The sequence below is a fragment of the Anopheles funestus genome, chromosome 3RL (assembly GCF_943734845.2).
Source record: "Anopheles funestus chromosome 3RL, idAnoFuneDA-416_04, whole genome shotgun sequence".
NCBI lineage: Eukaryota > Metazoa > Arthropoda > Insecta > Diptera > Culicidae > Anopheles > Anopheles funestus.
In genome coordinates this window covers 66,927,456-66,952,155 of record NC_064599.1, presented here as the reverse complement: position 1 = coordinate 66,952,155, position 24,700 = coordinate 66,927,456, and the positions used below count along the sequence as shown (strand labels likewise).

Below are 24,700 nucleotides of genomic sequence, written 5' to 3'. Positions count from 1 at the left end.
TTTGATTAATTTTTTTTCGAGAACGACCAAGCCAAGCATGTAAGCCAACGGTTGTCGTTTATTCTCGACAAATGAATGTTTTGATAGTATTTTTTCATCAATTAAATTAATGAATCGGTGCTATTTAAGCTTGCAGAAAAGAATGAAAAACACAAGTTATAACAGTTCCGTGGTTCCGTCAATCGGATGCTGTCACAACATCTGACATTGTTGACGTAGCTTTAAACAGCTCTTGTGCGGGACAGTGTTATTGTTTGGAAGGGCGTGTTGACCAGCGAGCAAGTAATTTTGTTTCAAAGTATGTTTAACGCTCCATAAGTAACATGCAACTCTCTTGCAGTAAACTCATACCAAAGATGTTCAACCAAACGGACAATCAATACTGGGCAAATCAGTCAGAGGATGCTTATGACGGTTTCAACGACCAGTCGCAGGGGTTTGATTCTCAAGCATTCAACGCGAAGGAAACGTTTTGGAATGATTTGCCGCAGTCGGACGTTATATATCAGCAGCAGAATCACTACGGCCTACCACCTTTAATGTATACAACGAATTATGGTGATTTTAATGGGACAACTGAGTTTGACGAGCTGCCACTGCTAGAAGAACTGGAGATATATCCTCGGCGGATACTGGAAAAAGCAATCCGTGTACTAAATCCCTTCCAGAGTTACGATACCACGGCAGACACTTTAGACTATCTGTTTAAAGAAACAGACCTGGCTGGTCCAATCATGTTCTGTGTTACGCTTGCCGCTTGTCTATCTATCTCGAACAGCAAAGCCCAGTTTGGTTACATTTACGGTTTGTCAACAATATCCGTACTGGCCATGTACTGTCTCATCTGGCTAATGTGCCAAGGGGTTGAATGGCATGTGACTGTAGCGGGTGTGGCCAGCGTGCTCGGTTACAGCATGTTGACGGTCGTGTTCCTGGCAGTGATTGGACTGTTTACCTCGCTGAACAACTTTTACGGTATTGTGTTGGCTGGAACGTCCATCCTGCTAGCAACGCTGTACTCGAGCCGAATGTTTTGTCTTATGACCGGTGATCCAAACCAGCGGTACTTGTTAGCGTACCCATCCTCATTGTTATTTACGATCTTTGCTATGCTTGTTTTATTTTAACACGTGTCTTTATGTTTATCTACCATCGTGTAATGTAATGTGATGTGTTTCGTTTTTCGAATCTCAATACAAGAGTAATGCTGAAATTTCAGAACAATTAAACTTTAAAAAAATGATTAAATCGCTAGGGACAAAAATGATGAATGAAAAATGAGTACGGGCATGCAATATATCCGTTGTATTTGGATACTATCCAATGCCAAATTACACTACTTTATTTGCCATCCACTAATGAAATGAATCCCAACTCCAAAACGGTCCCCTTTTATACTCTTATTTTAATGTCTATTTAAAATATTTAATTATAATGACTACTTCGATTAAACATCTATTTAATTGATTAATGTGATTTTACAATATCGAGTAAGCATTCAAAACAGTAGCAAGGAGCATCGCCTAACTGTATGCTTGTGATTCTACGTAGAAATTAGAAATGTATTAATGTAGGTGCAGTTAAGTGAAGTTGTCCAAGTAAGCACTATGAAATTGTGTGTAAACAATGATAACCTAATAAATAAAGAAGCTTTCTTCTAATGGGTGTTCTAAAATGTTTTATCGACCATACTAAGTAGGTCAGGTTGTCCAAGTTAAGTGCCAGATTCTGGCAGGGGTGATCATGCAATACGAATGATACCGGGCAACCCAACCGGTAAAATCTCTTCCGTTAAGATGTAGTACTTGATGAATCAAATAAGTAGAGAAAGCGATTAAAATCGCTTAAAATGAAACATTTTTTTGATAATTGTAATTAATTTTGTTGATGTTAACGTAGCTTTTGAAGAGTTAAATGTCAATGTGAATATTTTTATCTTTTCATATGCTCATTTTCTCTTATCTAAGGTTTTCTCTTTCTCTCTTTCTTTGGCTTAACGACCTTAGAGGTAATGCCGGCCATTTCTGGCTTAATAGACTTATTTATACCAAGTAGCCGGATAGTCAATCATTGCTACGGGCGACGGTCCGGATGGGATTTCATATCCGGTCCTGTCGTGTGAAACCGGCGCCATTTATTACATACACCACCGAGCTGCCCGGTCTAATACATGCTAATATAATCTAATCTACGGCAAATTTGAACGTTCGTTAGATATGAGAATAGGTTGATAAGTACTTTTCGTTTCGCTAGGTGTCCTGTGGCCAATTCTGTTCGTTCTTTTATTTTCTAAATAATATTGTAACATAGTGTGTTTTATGAAAAGGTGTTTGTGTTGTGGTTCGCGACTGGTAGTAAATCCCAATCGTCAAGGAAAGTCTGAAATACCTCCTGAAGCTTTAGTGCCACAAAAGAAGAAGAAAGAAAAAGTTTTTTGATTGGCAATATATGTTCGATCGAGAATGGTAATTTAAAATTCCTCCATTCCTCCAACATAATAGGCATTAATAGGCCTATTATTCGAAGAAATTGTCAAGCGTTATGTCCAGAATAAGGGCAATTTTTCCAGTAAATCTTGATTTGCCGGCACAGCTAGTTATTTATATTTTGTTCCACCAGCGCTCAGTAAGTCTGTAAAGTAAAACAAGCGTTGGCCATTTGATACGGCTTTGTCGTTCCTCGCACTAAACATTCCTGCCATGCAACCGGGGACTTTTCTCCCGGAAAAAACTAACCAGAAGGAGTCATCCGGTTGCACAAATTAATTAGCTCTCGCATCGGCGAATCATTCGTATGTGTAGACCACCTCGGTGTTCGAGTTATTGAATCGAAACACATTTGCCAACGACTAACGGATGTAGTGTAAGCAGGCGACTGACACAACACAGGGCTTGCCCCAATATTGGTCCGCGCTAATGAACCGTCAAATGATTTCGTGCACACCTTTGTCTCTCCTACGCAGGCATCACCACTGAAAACCCCCCGTCGGCGAATGTTCTCCGGTGAACCGATGCGAGGTCAATTTTCGGCCAAGTCCACGGTGGCACTAATTGGAACTGGGAAGATTGGTAAACTAATTCGATTTGCAAGGGCCTGCTCTCTGTACTCTAGTGGAACGTTGAATGCCCCGCTGCAGTGGCCATAGTTCGTGTGGGGTGGTTTTTTTTTTATTTGCTAGAAAGAACACAATTCCATCCGCTACACGGTCATGATGCGGTGAATAGTCGAACTCACCTTATAGTCTCATAAATTAGTCGCACACCAAACCGACTCATCCCTGGACAGGAGATATCCGTTTACGTTCAGCTTGTACACGATACGACCATATGAAGTCAACCGACCGTACTAGTTGCACTCTATCCTATTCTCTCAAAGTGCAAGGTGCATGTACGTGCCTTGTGTGTATGGGGAACAAATGTACCGCGCCTTGTACGAGGGTAATATGGAAAGGTAGAAAACAAAACAGAAGTCAAGCCACAGCTTTTAAAACAACCACGTGAAAAACACACCCTAATGTGTCATTCGCGCGGCTAGTTTCGCTGATGCGCGTGACCAGGTGAAACCAATTGAATCAAATGCCGGCCGGAGGCATTTTGGGTTTTTTGTGGAGAGAAATTCGAACATTTTTTGTTGCCTCATTCGGTAGATAAAATTGAAGTTAAATGATGCCGAAAACTAACGACAGCCGTGCAATGTTGGAGGAAGAAAAATGCCTAAAGTCTTCTCGATAACTTTTATTTAGCCCGGTAGCTTCTAGCGTATTTTTTTTAGTCAATAATATCGCATTAATAATGTTCAAAATTGTTTAAAGTGTTAAAAAGGAAATGAAGTTATAAAAGTAAAATGTTATAAATGATTGATTGAAATTATAAATACAGTTTTAAGATGCTTTATTGTAATGTGCATAAATCAGCACACAAATTAAAATATAAAACATGACTATTATGATCATTCCTCTGCCACTGTGCTGTAGCATCATAGTGCAAACGCACCAACTAAATCAAATCAGCAGGAAGAGCGCAGAGGGATGATTTCTTAATTCGTAGCAAGCGATGCGTTTTCGATGGCGGTTTCTAAACGGGCACAGGAATCGTTCAGCTTTGAGAAGCTTCTCGAAACTGCTGGCAGGTGGACAGAATTCCAAAATAAAAAAAGGATACAAAACTCGACCCTTAACTAAAAACTAGGTATAAGGAGAAACAAAAAGAAAAAAACAAGCAACGAACGGCCATGAAATGCGATTTTTATTCGTAGCCGGAGAAGCTGAGACAATCAAATTGGAACGGAAATTCAATTACACATTCTTTGCCCATTTCGTAGCTAGCAATCGACTGGTATGTCGACAACCTGTTCTGCATCCTTCAAGCGTTCTTGTAGAAGAAAATTTTGTTTAAAGCCCGGGCTGCTTTTGGAAATGTAAAGTCATCCTGTCCTTGATTTTAGGATGGTGCTAATTATTTAAATATTTTTACCACTAGTTATTTCTACATATCTAGTTTTACGGGATAATGTTTATTTAATTACCATAGCAAAGAAATAAAAGATCATTTTCAAAACTGTGAGACATGATGTTGTCACGAGGAAAACAAATTATTTCACTGTTTCATTCCTATGTATGTAAACAATTGAAGAAAGGAATGAAAGTATGGTCAACTATTGTGCCAATCTTGGTTTCGGTTGATGCGGGTTGATTGATCGATTCGTTATCGATTGATCGATAACAATAAATAACCCAGCGTAGGCAGTAATAAGTTCCGTTCTTATATTATTACGTATTGGATATTTCATTTCATATTTCAAATTATTTCAAATTTCATAAGCCACACTGTAATCTTTAATGATCTATCAAACACATCTTTATTCGACACTTCTCTACCTTGAGTGCACTAATGTTATTTCTTAGCCGGTTGACATAGATCCCGTCCACTGTAGTATGTTTTACACTTAGAAATTATATGTTCTGGACACTGCTTAACATTTCCTATTTTCGAAAATTTCAACTTTGATCATCGTTATTCGTATGATTAAAACATGTAAATCAACTTTGTCAAAACCCAATAACTTATTCCCTGATAAGCCAAAATCAATGTAAAGAATTTAATTTCTCTACTTAAGAAAAAGAACTTAAGGGGCGGCCCGGTGGTGCATGTGATAAACGGCGCCAGTCCACACGGCCGGACCGGGTTCAAATCCCATCCGGACCGTCCTCCCGTAGCAAGGACTGACTATCCGGCTACGTGGTAAAATAAGTCTAGGAAGCCAGAACTGGCCGGCGTGGCCTGTAAGGTCGTTAGGCCAAGAAGAAGAAGACTTAAGAATTTAATTCTCTCTTATGCAATATGGGTATTAGGACCAGCAACCTTCTTTATCTTGAACTTATTTGCGAAAGGCAGCTGGTTCATGATTCTGGGAATTGCAAGATAAGATAAGTGTTGAAAGAATGCTAAATGCGCGTATAAACGCGATCAATAACAAGAATAAAATTCATCATCATTCACTCAAATAGTTAGAGAATGTTTTGGGCTATGACACACTTCATACTTCAACTTTAATGCATAATGTTTCGATAATATTTTGGGATTGATATTGGGCAAAGTTGTAAAGCAGTAAAAGAACAAAGCCAAGAGTTTTTTTTCTAGACATTGCAATGATCAACAGTGATTTTGAACATTGTTTTCAAAATCATTTTGGCCATGCCTAAAAAAGTCTATTTGCAGGAATTTTTTATTCGTCTCCCGTTGGGACAGTTGCAATGGAGCATAACTCGAAAACTGGTGCGAGACAAATTATTCTCAGTCATAGATTCTTACTAATTTATTTTGTCAAAGTGCTTTCGTAGTTCAGTCACTCCTTCTCACTAAAACTATCAAGTGCTTATATATCAATATCAATAAGTTGCATTACATTTTTATATTCTTTAAAGATGCCTCCGTAGAACGTGATGTATAACCTTGAATTGGTTACATGTAAGCAAAACGATTAATAAGGTGGTTTTGGTGGTAATTCAATCTTCAAAATGGATTTTAAACAAAAACAATTTTTTTAAACGAAACGAAAATTGAATCTCAAGTGTGGAATACCCAAATGTTATTTTCTGGGTTCCCAGATAAGCGTTACGATTTTTTTTGATACGAATATCGGCTCATAGTCTATGAAACTAGGTTTGCGGGGTTAGCTAGTAGTCTATGAAATAATCAATTTGTGGTTACCGTATTTCTGCGACCATAGCGCACCCCCTTTGTGTAACCGTGCAAATAGACCTGGAGCGATATTTCTCAGTGAGATATTTCGCAAAGTAGCTCAATTTAGCAAACAAAGGAAAATCGCTGGGCGAGACATTTCTTTGGCTACTGTGATGATATAATTCTATGAGTTTCTATGGCAACGACGTTTAGATGCTGTTTTTTATATATGAACTTTTCATCGCATTTCATCGCATCGCAATGAGAGATCTCTCACTGAGAAATGTCGCTCCAGGTCTATTTGCACGGTAACACCTTCCCAATTTTTGGCTCATATCTGGGAATGAAATTATCACCGAACGTAAGCTCTATCTTGAACACTATCACAATCATTCCTATCTTACTACCCAAAAAAAGGTGTCATACTCGGGAAAATATGTTAGTCGTGAGTCAACCTCTCAGTTGTAAGCATCAAGTACAACAGGGACCTACTTTACCAAAATTACGTGAGTGTATTATTATTACATCAGCCTAGATGATGCTTGTAGTGGCAACGATTCTAATGTGCTCTTAATGTTGGTGTAATTTTTTTGTATGGTGTGTTATGCAACAATTGTGCAATCATTATTTGTCCTTTGCAGCTTTGAGTGTTTTACTTGAGGACAACATACTTCCAATAACGAAGAAAAAGAAGCATCCATCATTTTTTGATCCAAGTGTTTATGAGAAAGAAGTCAGTGATGGCATTGTTTAGATTATGAGCTGGTTAGGTAAGTTACATGTGTGATTGTTTTACTAGTACTGGTGCTCAATCAAGCATCTATGTGTTTTTATTTTTGACGTATTTAAAACGGAACAAGTCATAATACTGTATTTATTTTGGAGATTATGGCTCCGCAGGACACAATTCTTCTTGAAAAACGACAGAAGTGGCGCAAACTTTGATAGAAATATTTATCAAATCGGTTGCAATTAGTGATGGGCCGTACAATTCATTTCATGGCTTGACCCGGAGACGGGTGCAGGAAAATCGGAATCGAATCCAAGCTACCATAAGCGACTCCGACCCGTGGGTGCAGCGGGTTCGGGCCGACCCGTAGGTATTGGTAGGTTCAGTAGATCCGACCCGAATTCGCTGCACCCACGGGTCGGAGTCGCTTATGGTAGCTTGCACCTACCGGAATCGTTGCACCTACTGGACCTACTGAACCTACTTCAACCCGAGTCCGACCCGAACTCGCTGCACCCACGGGTCGGAGTCGCTTATGGTAGCTTGCACCTACCGGAATCGTTGCACCTACTGAACCTACTGAACCTACTTCGACCCGAGTCCGACCCGAACTCGCTGCACCCACGGGTCGGAGTCGCTTATGGCAGCTTGCACCTACCGGAATCGTTGCACCTACTGAACCTACTGAACCTACTTCGATCCGAGTCCGACCCGAACTCGCTGCACCCACGGGTCGGAGTCGCTTATGGCAGCTTGCACCTACCGGAATCGTTGCACCTACTGGACCTACTGAACCTACTTCGACCCGAGTCCGACCCGAACTCGCTGCACCCACGGGTCGGAGTCGCTTATGGCAGCTTGCACCTACCGGAATCGTTGCACCTACTGAACCTACTGAACCTACTTCGATCCGAGTCCGACCCGAACTCGCTGCACCCACGGGTCGGAGTCGCTTATGGCAGCTTGCACCTACCGGAATCGTTGCACCTACTGGACCTACTGAACCTACTTCGACCCGAGTCCGACCCGAACTCGCTGCACCCACGGGTCGGAGTCGCTTATGGCAGCTTGCACCTACCGGAATCGTTGCACCTACTGAACCTACTGAACCTACTTCGATCCGAGTCCGACCCGAACTCGCTGCACCCACGGGTCGGAGTCGCTTATGGCAGCTTGCACCTACCGGAATCGTTGCACCTACTGGACCTACTGAACCTACTTCGACCCGAGTCCGACCCGAACTCGCTGCACCCACGGGTCGGAGTCGCTTATGGCAGCTTGCACCTACCGGAATCGTTGCACCTACTGAACCTACTTGTATCTACGGGTCGACCCGAACGAGTTCGGGTCGCTTATGGATGGCTCCGACCTGGTAGGTTCGGGTCGACCCGCCCATCACTAGTTTGAATCTTATCTGGCGATATAAACCGATACGTACTTTTGGGTTGGTTTCACCTTTTTCAGAGGTCGTGTCCTGACATTATTGAACTTTTATTTATCTGTAGCTAAGTTTTGGTATCGGTTGAGATTTGTCGTATCGTAATTTCTTTCCTTTGCTATGCAGACAACCTCAAAATTTTCCTCCCTATTACTTCCTCCGATGACTGTATGCCTCTTCATAAAATACTTAATCGCTTCTCTTTTCGGTGTGCTCGTAATCTGCTTACGTTATCTGGTGATAAATGTAATTTTATCTCGTTTACCTGCTACCGTAATCTTATAGCATACTCCTTTTCCTTTGCCAAGCAGCGAATGTCTCGAGTCTCTTTAATTAAGGACCTTGGCATTTGGTTCGACTGTGGCCTCACTTTTCACTATCACCTCGATTCGGTCGTTAGCTAATCTAACTCTCAGACTCTTGAAGCACATTACCCGCGACTTTAATGGCCCCTTGTGTGTCAGGGTGCTCTTCTGCTCGTTGGTCAGGTCAAGGCTTAAGTATTGTCCATTAAACTGTTCTCCGACTGCTGGAAACCACAATGATCGTGTCGAACAGGTACAGAAGTCTTTCACCAGATATGTTTTGCGCATACGCTTTGGCGAACTTTGCTCTGTCCTACCGGACTATGAGTCCAGGTATTGCGCTTTGCGCCTAGATACCTTAGAAGTCCGGCGTTCTGTTGCGCAATCTTCCCTAATTGCTGGTCTCTTTTTGGACTGCACCGATGCTCCCGATCTATTGTCTGCTATTTCTTTGTACACTCCTACTCGCTCCCTTCGTTCTCGCTCCCTTTCGAATATCCACTTATTTCGTTAAATTGAAAAAAATAAATATTAAATATCCACACTTTCGCAACAACACTCTGTTACTTGCCATATATGTGTTCAACACCACCTGCCACCTGTTTGATTTGCACCTTTCTCTGTCATATGTCCGTTTGCGATCCTCTCTTTGACTCCTTTTTATCTTTCCTTCTTTTCCGCAGTAGCCTCAATACAGGATAATTTGTAAGCCTAGTTCTTTAAGTCGTTATTTTTACTGTCATTACTTTTAGGGTACCTAGCTGTAAGTTCATGTTTGTGTGGCAATGTTGAAGACAAGCAAAAAAATAAAAATAACAATAATTTTTTTTTAATTATAATTATAAAGCGTGATAATCCATTATTTTCTCTTTTTTTGCAGAACCATTATCACTTCAAAAACAAACAATCGAACATCGTTCATCCATCAGTGGTTGATTTGTGGTATGTACATATTATAATGAATAGTTACGTATTTTTATTAATGTACAGGGACATATATAAATATACACAAAACAATTATCATTTATTGCAAGCATAACGGTTAGGTGCTTTCCTCAAATCGCAATAGTGCTTATATTATATGGTGTTAAAAATTGTGGTGTCATCTGAATGCTTTTGTTATTAGTGCTTCTATACAAAAAAAGTGATTTACTTTTGCAATTTATTTTAATTATTTATTGTTGTATCCAAACTGCTAGCAATAAAATGGAAGCGTCAGAAGAAAATCTTGCAAACATGATTGACTCCAGTACAGTAGCCGCAAGAAATACATCTCGTTCCTCATCCAGTGTAGTTTCACAACCTTCGGTAAATGAAGGTGTTCGAGGAACACCTATGCACGGGAGCGCCTACCACTTGCGTATGGCAATGGTGATAATGCTTCGTGCCATCACCCTTCGTCAAAAAGGTGCAATATCGGATTTCAGGATTACCATGGAAGACCCTAATGCTGGCAAATTTGATGACGTCGTGCTACGCTATTCTTTGCCATCGAACCCGGAAGAAGTTGCTAACGTTTACATACAGGCCAAACATAAGCAGACATCTCATCCCAAGCTAAAACCACCACCAATTACAGAAGATTCTTTACTCACGAAATGGAACTCCAAGTCCCCGTTTTCAATTCCCATGTATTTTGTGTCATACCTACACGGATATGGTGAGTCTTTGAAGGGTTCCCATACATACATTTTGTGCACCAACCGTTCCATTGATAAACGTCTTCAGGAATATTTCAATGTACGGAATCATGCAACCGACCACATGCTGTCATTCTGCGACGACATCGAAGGGACATGTTATAGTTTCAATAGTAAACATAGATTTAATGCTCTGGAAGCTGAGCTTAGAATAGCTACTGTAGAAACATTAGGACAGATGATCGCATTACATGTCAAAAAGAAAAAGCAAATTGATTCCAACATTTATATATTTAAAATTTTCGGAAATTTAATTGCTGAATGTGTAGAAAAACATGATTTAGGAACATTTCAATTCAATGAAAGGTTTCGGAATGCAGATTGTTAGCACCCGAATTTTCGCGCTAGTGAAAAGTTTATTAGGAGCTCAGGAAGTAAGAAAATTCTTAATACTTTTCTAATTTTTCGATTTTATTTTCACTTCAAAGAACACCTTTAACTTGTTTCCTGTTCGCCTGTCGTGATGCTACTCCCTGGCAAATGCAATGGCGTAAAACCCAAAACTCCCATTTCCCGAACCAGAGGTCATTCGACCCCGAGACCCGAACCTACTCTCTCCTGACCTCTAGCGGTGGGTTTCGCAACCAGACGCGATCGGAAGAGTGCTGTCAATGCTGACTGACAGCTTACTTATCGTTTGTTTATATCGTAAACCGTAGCAACACCCCACCCCGTGAACCGGTCACTTGTCAAACTGTATAACCGGATTTGCTCATTCTCCACGAGGTTTCGCGATCTGTCAACGTTAAATATTTCCGGTCTAGTTATTAGTGAACTCACTCTTACATGTTATCGCTCCTAACTTCCACGTCGAGAACGGCTAGTTTCACTGTCGGTCGCTTTAATCGTTTTCCCAACGCGGTTCGTACAACTGCCTGCCTAACTCGTCCGTCTCGTCCTGTGTGGACCTCTTCAACCACTGCTCTTGCCCACTCCTTTCCCTGCGGGCAAAATAGCTCAGTTTTAGCATGCTGCCTCTGTTACTCCTACACGAATACAAAATTTTTTTGTGTAGGAGTAACAGAGGCAACATGCTAAAACCGAGCTATTTTGCCCGCAGGGTTCGTTGTCCCTCAATGACGAACACTAAGTCGCCCACTTTCAGCTGTATGTTATCGTCGCGCCACTTTGGCCGTCGGTTGAGACCGGGGAAATACTCCTTAATCCAACGATCCCATAAAGCATGCGTTAACTGCTGCGATCTTTTGTAGTTGCTTCTTAGTGTTTCAGCTAAGTCAGGGCACAAACGCAAGTGTGCTTTGGTACCAGCTGAACTGCCCAAGAGAAAATGATTTGGGGTAAGGGACTCTGCGTTGGCGGATAGCGAAGTGTACACCAGTGGTCTCGAATTTATCAGGTTCTCCGAGTCAGCCAACACCGTCAATAACAGTTCGTCATTCAACCGACGCCCATCATTCAATGCGCCGATAGCTTCTTTCACGCTGCGCACCATCCGCTCCCAGACACCACCCATGTGCGGTGCGGACGGCGGATTAAAAGACCAGCTAGTGCCCGCATTGGTAAAGGTATCCGCGCATCGATACCTTGTCGCCGAGATTTCCCCTTTTAGGATGTTACACGCGCCAACAAAGTTGGTGCCGTTATCGGAGAAAATCTCTACTGGAGAACCTCTGCGTGAGACGAATCTCCGTATGGCCATAATGCAGGAGTCCGTTGATAAGCTATGCACCATTTCCAGGTGCAAAGCTCGCGTAACAAGGCATGTGAAAACGGCAACATATCGCTTCTCGTTACGCCTGCCGTTAGTAACATCCACTGGCCCCAAATAGTCGACTCCAACGTAGCTGAAAGGATGGACTCGGGCGGTAAGTCGTTCCACTGGAAGGGCTGACATTTTGGGGTAGTACGGCTTACTTTTCTTTACCTTGCAGCGTTGGCAGTCCTTCGCCACTCTATCAACCAGCACTCGGAGGTTGCTTATATAAAACCGCTGACGAACCTCGTTTACCACTGTTTCGCTATTTGCATGACCCAACTTCAGGTGGTAATCGTCAATCAACAGGCTGGTTATCCGGTGTTGCCTGGGCAAGATGATGGGGAATCGTGCGTCGAATGTCGCGTAGTCCGCATTTGCTGTTCGACCATCCATACGTAACACTCCGAATTCGTCTGCAATTGGTGATAATGGGTGCAGAGTGCTCTTTTTCGATAAGGGTTCACCATTGTTGTCCCCATTAAGGATTCGGATTTCATTTGGGTAGTATTGTTGTTGGATTATGCGCCACATTACTCTTTCGGCTTTTATGTATTCGGTCGTGGTGAGAGGAACATGCTTCGCTGCTATTTTTCGCGTAAGGTGTCGCATTTGTCCTTTCGTAGCTGGTAGCGTTTCGATTGGAAGGTCCTTTCCTTTTCGCTGACAGTTCGACGCAAACCGATATAGTAGTGCCACAGTCCGTAGCAATCTTCTCCACTTCGAAAATCGCTGTACGTCTATAATGGGCTGTTCGCTTTGTTGGTGGTGAATTAACAGGTTTGTTGTTCTTCGCTCTTCTGTAGTGTGTTGTATGTTCTTTTGTTTCGGCCAATTAGTTTGTGGGAGGTAAAGGAATGAAGGACCGTTAAACCATCTACAACTTGTCTCCAGTTTCGTATCTTTCCCCCATTTCGTCAGACAGTCGGCTGGGTTCTCCTTCGTTGGCACATGTCTCCACATTGCAGGTTCAGTTAGTGAAAGTATTTCGCCAATCCGACACGCCACGAATTGTTTGAAATCTCTTGAGGGAGATCTAATCCAAGCCAACACCACTTCCGAGTCCGTATGGATATACTTTTCGCCAATCGGGAGGGTATGGTTTTCCACAATTGTTTTCATTAGTCTCGCTCCTAAAAGTGCTGCTTGCAATTCCATTCTGGGCACAGATTGATATTTTACAGGAGCCACCTTGCTTCGTGCCATGACTAAAGAACAATGGATACGCCCTTGTTCTTCGGAGCGCAGATAGCCGACACACCCATACCCTATTTCACTCGCATCCGTGAACACATGTAGTTGCATGGTGCTGAGGGTTGAACTAATATCGCTAAAATAACACCTAGGGATTTCTAGACAGTGAATTGCCGACAGTAGGCTCACCCATCGTTGCCACTTTTCGAAGTCGATGTCGCTCATTTCTGCATCCCAGTCTAAACCAACGCGCCACAGGTCTTGCATTAACATGCGTCCATGGATCAGAATCGGTGCGAGTAGTCCCAGGGGATCGAAAAGACTCATTATAACCCTTAGTGCGATTCTCTTTGTAGGACGTTTTCCCTCGACTACATAAGGTATTAGGTCGGTGTGCCAACATGAGGAAAATCGAAACACGTCGGCGACGGGATCCCATACCATTCCCAGCACTCTAGCATGACTGTCGGTTTCTGTGAGCTTAATGGCGACTGGGTTTGGTTTCGAGTCAGGTTCCTCCACGCTCTTAGGTACAAGTGGGTCGTTGCTTACCCAGTTGCGCATGTTGAACCCTGCTTGTGAGTGAATGAATTTCACCTCTTTTACCCGTACGATGGCTTCTTCTATCGTATCGCAGCTATCGAAGTAATCATCCATGTAAGTCGAGCGTTTTATGGCAATTGCAGATGCTGGGTACATTTTTGCATGTTCGTCGGCGTTACGGTGCATAATGTACTGAGCAGAACATGGAGAACACGTTGCACCGAATGTAGCGACGTCCATTAAATATACATCGGGTTCTTTATTTTTGTCAAAACGAAACAAAAATCGCTGACTGTGGGTATCTTCGCGCCGAATTCTAATCTGGTGGAACATCTTCTCAATGTCCCCTCCGAATGCAATTTTCCTCTGCCTAAAGCTGCACAATACTCCGGGAAGCATCGCTAGCAGATCTGGACCTTTCAAAAGGGACGAATTCAGTGACACACCCTGGACTTTTGCGGCCGCGTCCCAAATGAGGCGTTTTTTATCTGGCTTATGAGGGTGCCCAACAACGTTGAGAGGAAGGTACCAGATGCGTTTAGGATTTGCTGTCGCTAGCTCCTCTTCTGTTGCTCGATGTGCGTAGCCTCGCTCGATGTACATCCGCATTTGGTCGTGTACGGTTTTCTTTAGTTGTTGGTCCTTTTCCAGCTTTCGCTCTAGTGCGTACAACCTCTTTGTCGCCATCGCTAGACTAGCCGGCAGGGTTACGTTGTCCGATTTCCACAGCAATCCGGTTACGAAACGGTCCTTTTGTTTTTCAGTTGTACTTTCGAGTAGCTGTTTTGCTCGTACTACGTCTCTCGGTTCTGGTAAATACGCACTGAGGTTGGTTACAACTGCTTCCTCTAAGGTGAAGTAGCGACGAAGCATATCATTGAGTGTTACGTCGCTTTCTTCGTTGGTTGGCAGCTGCGTCGCGTTGTGGACGTTGTTCAACACCGGTTGTCGCCTTGATACATTTGTTTCGTGAGGCCCGTAAATCGCCCAACCTAGCACTGTTTTTACGGCAATCGGCTGCCCCGGCTGGCCTGATCGGGTTTCCAATGGTGTCATCAGGTCTACGTTTTCCAGGCCGATTAAGATTCTTGGAGCCCCTTCCTCCTCTCGTTCGCATGGTAGATCCTGCAAGTAGTCATAAGTACTTATCAGTGTGGGAAATTTAATTTTTTGTTTTGGTAGACTTAGCTGATCAACCGTATGAGCGGCCGCCACTAAGTAGCGCCGCTCTTCGCCACGTGCCGAAATCTCCAAACTGATTCGTCGTGAAGAATCTTCCTTCCGCTTCACATTTGCAGTCCAATTCAACTCCAGTGGTTCCGATTGCCCTTCAACTCCAAGACTCGCCGCCAATGACGCTTCCACCAACGTTAACGACGACCCTTCGTCCAAGAACGCGTGCGTGTCGACTCGCCTTTCTCCGTTGTATAAGGTTACAGGCACTACACGAAATAGTGTTGTTTTCGCCACGTGTTGATGCGTCTGACACTGCGCTGATTTGACGGTTGCTCCTTCCTTCTTCTGGTGTAACAAACTGTGATGTCTTTCACCGCAACCCGGGACGCCACAGGAGTATCTCGATCTGCACGGTTTTGTTCCGTGATCAGCCAGACAATTGATGCAAATTTTCATCCGTGTCGCAGCTTCAAGACGTTCGATAGGAGTCATGCGCTTAAACGCCTCGCATTGTCTCACTTTGTGGTCCGTACTTTTACATTGATGGCACGGTGTTGACTGCATCGTGATGTTAGGTGTCTGTGTTTCCCGAGATGATAGGCTAGATCCTTCAGGTGTCGTGCTTGGCGAAGATACACTATGGACGTTCGAGCGGTGAACAGTTCGGTCTGTTGTAGGTTTCGGGGGGATGTATTTGGTCACTACACATGCTTCGTCCACTAGCGTGTCCATGAATTCACCAAATTCTTTCATAGTTGGTAGTGGATATTTTCGACTGTATCGAACCCATTCTAGTTTTCTCGTTGCAGGCAACTTTTCTACCATCTCCTCTAGCAGTTCTTGGTTCGAAAGGTAGTGGGTAAGGTTTTCGTTGGATAGGTGGGCACATAAATGTTGCACTGCCAGGCCAAAGGTTATGAGCTCGCTCAATTGTTCCGGTTTAGGTGCTGGTGTACCTCGTACTTTCTCCATTAAATCCTTTACCACGAGTGAAGGACGTCCGTAAAGCCTTTGTAGCGTCTTTATCACCAATGGCACTGATGATGGATTGTCCAGCCACCCTTCGACAGCGTCTCGTGCTGGTCCTTTAAGACACTCCTCCAACCTAGCTACATTTTCCGCTGGAGAGAGTTTGCATGCCTTTGTTGATTCTACAAAATAGCAGTAGAATTTTGGCCACTCACGCGGCTTCCCTGAAAAGGTGGGTAATTTCTTCGGCCATACCTGTCTAGCTGCAATGTGGTTGGCGTTAGGCCTCCATTCTAAATCAGCTGCCTTGTCCTCGCGCGGTACTTCGGAACCTTTGTATTCTAGTTGAACCGGCTTATCGCTAGAACAGGCTTGCGGTTCGAAAAGCTCCGATTGGCGCCGCACCCACTCCGCTGCTTTAGAAGTGCCACTTATGCTGGAACCACTAAAATTACTCCCCTCTTCGAGATCATTCCTCTGCGTTTCGTGCTGAAGCTCTAATGCGGCCAACTTGCATTTTATTTCGGCTTCTGCCATCAATTTTTCTTTTTCGGCCAATAAGAGTTTGACCTGCAGGTCTTGCTCTCTCACAAGACGTTCTAACGCCGAATGCTTCGAAGACGTGGAAGATCGTTCGTGCTTGGCAAAATCAGCCTTGCCGGGAGCGCGGGATGAGCATGGATCGTCGTTGATGATGGGAGGTTTATATTCGCGTCTGCCGATTTCTGTCCTAGCCGCAGCTTCGCGGCGTTGGCCAGCCTTAGCCGCCATTATCCTCTCACTCTTAGGGCGACGACCTTTCGCTGCTACCGCGGTTGCGGTTCTCTCGTCTGATTCACCTTGAACGTTTACTGCATTTTCGCGATCGCTCGCTGCACAGTCGATCTTCGCTTCTTCGGACATTTCACTGCACTATCTCACTTAAAAAGTTTGTCTCACAAACAAGGTTATCCGATAGTCTTTACTTTTCGCACAAACGTCCGATAAATTTCACTGTTCGAGTAAGTTAAAGCTTGTTAGCACCCGAATTTTCGCGCTAGTGAAAAGTTTATTAGGAGCTCAGGAAGTAAGAAAATTCTTAATACTTTTCTAATTTTTCGATTTTATTTTCACTTCAAAGAACACCTTTAACTTGTTTCCTGTTCGCCTGTCGTGATGCTACTCCCTGGCAAATGCAATGGCGTAAAACCCAAAACTCCCATTTCCCGAACCAGAGGTCATTCGACCCCGAGACCCGAACCTACTCTCTCCTGACCTCTAGCGGTGGGTTTCGCAACCAGACGCGATCGGAAGAGTGCTGTCAATGCTGACTGACAGCTTACTTATCGTTTGTTTATATCGTAAACCGTAGCAACACAGATAAAACAACAATCATTGGTAAACTACGGAGTAGTTTTGAGCTGGAGTATTTAAAACAAACAACAACAAAGGAAGTAAAGTGGAAAGATGTCAGAATTATGATCGATCAAACATTTATCGAATCCATTGTGGCCATAACACACCATTCAATATCTGAAGAAATCGAATACTATGAAGCAATTGATGTGGTTATTCAGGAATTTTATGATAAATTCATGTTAGTATGTGGATCTATGAATGAGACAGAGCTTTCGAAGAAGATCTTTGATATAATGCCGACATGGGTAAGCAATCCCAAAGGTACATACAACGACCTGCACAGTATGCTATTTGAAAGTATGGTCAAAAGAAATATTAAAACTTGGGTGGATATTAAACAACAATTCATTGAAACAAATACAAATGAAATGTTTAACAAAGTTCAAACATTTACCAACCAATATCTTAGTTCACTATACATAAAATATTATTATGTAAATGTAAAGTCCACTTGTCTTCAAGAAACAGCATTGAATGATTTTATGAGAAGTACATTTGGTGATGTTCATCGGTATCGTTGTTCAACAAATTTGAAATTGAATTGTTTAATTGTATCCCAAACTTTAGCGTTGCATCAGTATCAATGTCTGTTTGTGGACAGTTCGTTATCTCACATTAAAGAGAATTTTTGTGATGTGATTTGTGAACTGGTGGAATTCATTGCTGCTGTTGAGCTATCTGCTATATACATTATAACAATCCTTGGTCAACAGGAAAACGTTGTCCTTAAAGCAATTAAGAACTACGCAAAGACGTACAAGACGAAAATAATCATAGTGGAAGAACCAACGGACGAAGATCCGACCGAAGATCGTTTATTTGTTCGTGATCTTACGGACGAAGCAAGGGAGCAACTATTTGTGCATAACTTGAAGCTTTCAGGAACGACAATTGCGCTAAAAGGAATTGTGCGAGGTGATGATAGTTTGTGCATGTTATTGAGTGTTTTAGAAAACTATCACGCTACCAACATGCCATCAAATGGAAATTCAAATCTAAACAACTTCGAAAAAATTAAGCCGTGGTATATTCCACGTTCTTGTGTACCATACTCTGAGGATAAACAAGATGTTGAACAGTATTTAGTCGAGGAGGAAATCACTACGGCAATGCTACAACCAATTATATCGCAGAAGAATATAACGAGCCAACTTCCTATTGCTTTCAACCGTGAAGACAATGTTAAAGTTCATATATTTTTAGATGATGCCGGTTATGGAAAATCCACCTATTTCACATGGCTGGCATCAGCGTTGTCGCAGGACAATGAATCGTTGTATGTTATTCGAATGAACGCATTACAATATTCCAATATTTTCTTTGAACTACATGACTTGGTTCCTCACACCCTCGATGATACGAAAGTAATCAGAATCTTTTATCATCTATTGCAAATGACCCTGTTTTTTAATAATGTTGACAATATTCGATCGACAAAAGAAACGAAAAAGAGACAGAAAGCTGATCACATAGTAGAGTTTTTGATGGTTTCAGATGGAAAAATTGCCCTTGATGAAGAATTGATCAGGTTATCAAAAATAGCTTTAGAAGAACTAATACTGCTACGGGTGTTTCAAAGAAAGTTTAATGAAAATAAATTTGTTTGTTTGCTTGATGGCTTTGATGAAATAGCACCCCATTATAAGGATTTTGTTATGAAATATTTTGCAAGATTGTCTACTTTCGATGGTATGCGAAAGCTATATCTTTCGACTAGACCATACAATTTTCGGGATGAATTGAATCACGTTTTCTCTGGTTGTATGATGTGGCGGCTTGAGCCGTTTTCTCAAAGAGATCGAATACAATTTTTAAACAATTATCTTCAGTATGAAATAAAGAACCACAAAATAAGCAGCGAAATCCATAAAATACAAATTTTACAAACTGTGTATTTGCTTGCAACTAACAGTATACAAGAATTAAAAATCATTCCACTTTTTATCGATATGGCCGCCAAAATTTCACTGTTAAAAATAAACCATCTCTTAAGCGTTGAACAACAAACATTATCTACCAAAATATTTGAGCAAACCAAGTTCGATCAATTGCAAGCTATACGCAGTTTTGTTGAAGAAAAATTTAACATATTAAACAATAAAAAAGCAGGAACAAAGGGCTTTGCATCCAAAACTCCCATTCAAAGAGTAAAAAATGCTGCAGCTAATAGAGAAATAGAACGAAGGCATAACTTGTTGGCCATGTTAGTCATGTTTGGTAAAGATGTCATAACTAAGCTGTTGACCGTTAAAGAACAACAGGAAGCTATCGAGTTCATGCGGGAAGTTGCTCAAGGCAATGAGAAGACTGGCATCATTCGAGAAGTGCGGGATGATGTTCCACAGTTTATTCATCGCATATTTGCGGAATACTTTGCAGCCTGTTGGTTGTACAAAAACATACCAACTATGAACACCGAGAGTTTTTTTCGTTCGTGGTCATTTTGGACTGCAGAGCTATATCGGACTCGAGATTTTCTCTACCGAATGATCATAGAAGACAGTGAAAGACGTGATATATTCATGGCAGTGATAAACCAAACAGAACAGCAGGTTCGAGAGTTACTTTCCAAGAATCGATCGATAGCACTCGTGAAGGATGCCGCTGGTCGATTACCGCTTCATGTAGCATTAATGTACCCATCAGAAGAAATTAAACAGCTGCTTATAAAGCATATACCACTTGAGTACATCAATACAACCGATAAACTTTTCCACATGACTGCTTTAGAGTACGCATTTGCGATGAGACACAGCACTGCAGTTCAAACTTTACTTGCTGCTGGAGCGGTATTGAATGAAGGCACCTTGCATCAACAGGTATTGTCGAACAACTTAAGAGATATGTTAATATTTGCGCATGAAATAAGTGTATGTTTAAAATCTTTTGGTGATACTAAGATGATTGTAAGGAAACTATATCGTGTTCTAGTTGAATATTTGATAAATGTGAAACATCTTGACATTATTCTGTCTTGTCATAAGGAGCTGGACTCTTTGACAGTCTTAGAATACTGCTCAAAACGTAATATGATCGGATTATTTATGCAATTTTTATCAATAAAATACATTCGGAAGAACATTTCAACACAAAACACCAATAAACTATTGCAAATAGCTTCTGAGAATAAAGCATATGACATTAAAGCATATCTAACCGACCATATAAATCAGCTTCATCCCCATATCAAAACTGTAACTGAGCTTATTTCTGCCATAAAATCTTCAATCAAACAGAATCACCACTACTTATTTAAACTTATTTTTACCAAATTATGCTTGCAACGTAAGATTAATTTGGTTGTAGATACAGATACTGTCATAGAAGACCTTGACTCAGGTGATGGCAACATACCACTAGTAGGCAAAGATCAGTATCCAAAGATTTGTTGTGTAAGGAGTTCTGAGAATGTTCGAATACCGTTGCCTGAGTATGATGAGAAAGATATTCTGCATGAAGGATATCTTGTTGAAGCTCTTCTAGCTGAAGCAGTACATGAGGGTAACTTGCAGATAGTCAAATACATTGTGCAGAAAACCAACATGGCCATTACAAATAGACTCATTGTGAAGGTGATGAGACTGTTACCGAAGGGAGATGAGGTTTGTCATGAGAAGTCGATGGCTGCATTCACATATCTTCTCGAAAGAACGACCGATTTCGATAATGGCGACGAAGATGGCCGTAACCTTCTTCATATGACGGCTCAGAATGGTTGTTTCTTCATGCTCTGTTGTTTGATCTATAAAGGGTTTGATTCAACAATGATAAATGAAAGAAACGGATGGAATGTGTTTCATTATGCTGCTTTTGATCAGGATGAGGATCGTACAGACAAAGTATTGGAGTTTTTATTGAAAAAATGTAATATGAATTGGTTCGATCAGTTAGATACCTTGGTTGATCAAGAAAAGTGTCCAACGATCATTTACGATTCAAATAATGTTCTTAAAAATAAAAACACACAAAATGAAATACGACTTAACAAACAACATTATGCTTTGTTAGCCATGTCCGTTATATTCAATAAAGAGGTCCTAACCAAGCTGTTATCCGATGAGGAACAACAGGAAACTATCCAATTAATACGAGTTGTGGATCAGGGTAACGCAATACCTCTTATCATTCGAGAAGTTCGATATGGGGTTCCTCAATTTACTCATCGTATATTTACTGAGTATTTTGCAGCTTCTTGGATATATTCCAATAAACATCGAATACTAAATGAGAGCTTTTTCAGATCGTGGGTATATTGGAATGACGACGTGTACAGAACTCGAGATTTCCTGAATCGGATAATCCTGAAAGATAGTGATGGATGTGATATTCACCTGGCTGTAATCAATCAATTGGAACAGAAGGTTCGAGAATTACTTTCCATAGATCCTTTAGTTGTATTCGTAAAGGATGTCGCTGGTCGATTACCGCTTCACGTAGCAGTAATGTACGAATCAGTAGACATTAAAAAAATGCTTGTAGAAAAAATGAATGTACAAGCAATAAATACGAAAGAAGAACTTTTCCAATGGACTTGTTTAGATTTCGCATTGGCGATTTGTTGCGGCTTTACGATGAATATTTTGCTAACTGCTGGAGCGACAGTGAATGAAGACACTTTGTTCCAACAGATATTTCCAAACAACTTGAGGGCTTTGTTCGATTATGCACATCACTATGAACATTGGTTAATGGTCCATCAACAAGCCAAGAAAATTGCGATACAACTACATATTCGTACAGTAGAATATTTACTCGATGAAAGACGTGTTGACGTGTTTTCTCGATATGAGGAGCTTGACTCTTTGACAGTCTTAGAGTTTTGTTCAAAACATAACATGATCGGTATATTCAAACAACTGTTGTCCCATAGGTACATTTGGGACAATATTTTAAACGATCCTTTTGCCCAGGTGTTTCAAATAGCATGCGAGAATAAAGCACGAAACATTGAAGCATATTTTTTGGAAAATGGCAGACTTCTTCACATGAAAATTGTTGCTGACCTAATCTTTGCCATCAAATTATCCATGAAACAGAATCAATGGTATTTATTTCAATATTTCCTTCACCGACTTTGCTTGCTACTCAAGATTAATTTGATTAACAATACAGATATTGTCATAGAGGACCCTGCTCCAGGTGGTGGCAACATATCATTGGTAGACAAACATCACTATCCAATGGTTTGTTGTGTACGTAGTTCTGAGAACGTTCGTATATTGTTGCCTGAGTATGATGAGAAAGAAATCCTACATAAAGGATACCTTATAGAAGCTCTTCTTACTGAGGCAGTACATGAGGGTAACTTGCAGATGGTCAAATACATTGTGCAGAAAACCAACATGGCCATTACAAATAGACTCATTGTGAAGGTGATGAGACTGTTACCGAAAGGAGATGAGGTTTGTCATGACAAGTCGATGTCTGCATTCACATATCTTCTCGAAAGAACGACCGATTTGGATAGTGTCGACGACGAGGGCCGTAACCTTCTTCATATGACGGCTCAGAATGGTTGTTTCTTCATGCTCTGTTGTTTAATTGGTAAAGGATATGATCCAAGAGGCGAAAATACCAGAAATGGTTGGAATGTGTTTCATTACGTTGCTTTCGATCAGGATGAGAATCGTACTGAAAAAATATTGGAATTCTTAATGATGAAATGCAATATTAATTGGTTTAATCATTTGGATACCATGGTTGATCCAGAAAAGTGTTCAGCGATCATTTATGATTCGAACACTGCAGTTGAACATCGAAACACGCAGAATAGAATACGACTTGACAAACAACATTATGCTTTGTTAGCCATGTCCGTTATATTCAATAAAGAGGACCTAACCAAGTTGTTGTCCGATGAGGAACAACAGGAAATTATCCAATTAATGCGAAATGTAGCTCAGAGCAATCTAAAGACCGTTGTCATTCGAGAAGTTCGGGAGGGCGTTCCTCAATTCACTCATCGAGTATTTGCTGAATACTTTGCAGCCTGTTGGTTGTACAAAAACATACCAACTATGAGTACCGAGAGTTTTTTTCGATCGTGGTCTTTTTGGACTGCAGAGCTATACCGGACTCGAGATTTTCTCAACCGAATGATCGTAATAGATAGTGAAAGACGTGATATATTCATGGCAGTGATAAACCAATCAGAACAGCAGGTTCGAGAGTTACTTTCCAAGGATCCTGCAGTTGCATTCGTGAAGGATGCCGCTGGTCGATTACCGCTTCATGTAGCAGTGACCTATAGGTCAGAAGCAGTTAAACGTGTTTTGATTGATAAGTTGTCTCTTCAATTGATAAATACAAAAGACGAGTTTTTTCAGTGGACCGCTATTGACTACGCATTTGCTTCGAGGTTTAACACAACGTTAAATACTCTGTTAGCTGTCGGTGTGACAGTGAATGAAGGCACCTTACTTCAACAGATATTGTCCAACAACTTAAGGGTTTTGTTGATTAATGCGCACATCTACGGATTATTGTTAAACTATAGTCAACATTTCACGATGGTTGCGAAACGTCTGCACATGCGTATAGTTGAGTATTTACTTAACGTAAGGCATTTCGAAGTTGTCAGTCACAGTGAGGAGCTTGATAATTTGACAGTGCTAGAGTTTTGTTCGAAATATGATATGATCGTTGTATTTAAACAACTCGTGTCTCAAATGAAAATTAATGGAAGTATCAGTAATCAGTTGTTAAAAATAGCTGTGGAAAATAAAGCAAATAATATTTGGAAATATTTAATCGATGCGTTAAATAGGTAAAATTCTAGATGCATACTGTACACAAAAAGATGTACGATTTATCTGTATGTGTTTTATGTACGAAGTTATTTTGTCATAAATATCTTTCAACTGTAAGTAATGCAATAAATAATATTTTTTTCGGTCGTATTGCTCAATAAATAATAATTAAAATAATTAATTAAAAAAACCAAATCACTAAAGTAACGCAATCTTAACTATTTAGAAAATATTCGTCTTTGTCGATTTTGGTGTGTCCTGAGTGGTTGTGTGTCGTGTTGGGAAGTGTGGAACTGTGGATAAACTGCGTACAGCACACTTTACTGTGTGCATGGCACAGCACACGCATTGCACACTTCGCACAGTTCGCTCACTTCGCTCACTTCGCTCACTTCGCACATTTCACGTATTTCGCATAATCCGTGAAATATGTATACACTCCGCACAAAAGAATGCAGAATTTAGTGCACTTTTGTACTTGCGTTGCTTTTCCAAGAAAAAAGAGATTCTTCAAAATTATATTTGTTTAGTCGTAAAATACTTACCGTTTTCATACAGAATTAATCCGCATCGTAAAGCTTTGAATAGAATACATTATGTAT

General features: G+C 41.2%; 2 protein-coding genes across 2 annotated transcripts; both read left to right on the top strand.

Annotated features, from left to right (window-relative positions):
- Positions 1-64: 64 nt before the first annotated feature.
- On the top strand, positions 65-1,484 carry LOC125772404 (protein YIPF5 homolog). Its single transcript, XM_049444108.1, has 2 exons — positions 65-282; positions 341-1,484. Exon 2 carries the CDS (start codon positions 357-359, stop codon positions 1,125-1,127), a length of 771 nt encoding a protein of 256 aa, XP_049300065.1. The 5' UTR covers positions 65-282; positions 341-356; the 3' UTR covers positions 1,128-1,484.
- A 14,604-nt stretch (positions 1,485-16,088) lies between these two features.
- Positions 16,089-24,234, top strand: LOC125772381 (uncharacterized). Its single transcript, XM_049444044.1, has 2 exons — positions 16,089-20,951; positions 22,752-24,234. The coding sequence occupies exons 1-2, from the start codon at positions 17,409-17,411 to the stop codon at positions 24,117-24,119; spliced, it is 4,911 nt and encodes a 1,636-aa protein (XP_049300001.1). The 5' UTR covers positions 16,089-17,408; the 3' UTR covers positions 24,120-24,234.
- The last annotated feature ends 466 nt before the right edge of the window (positions 24,235-24,700 follow it).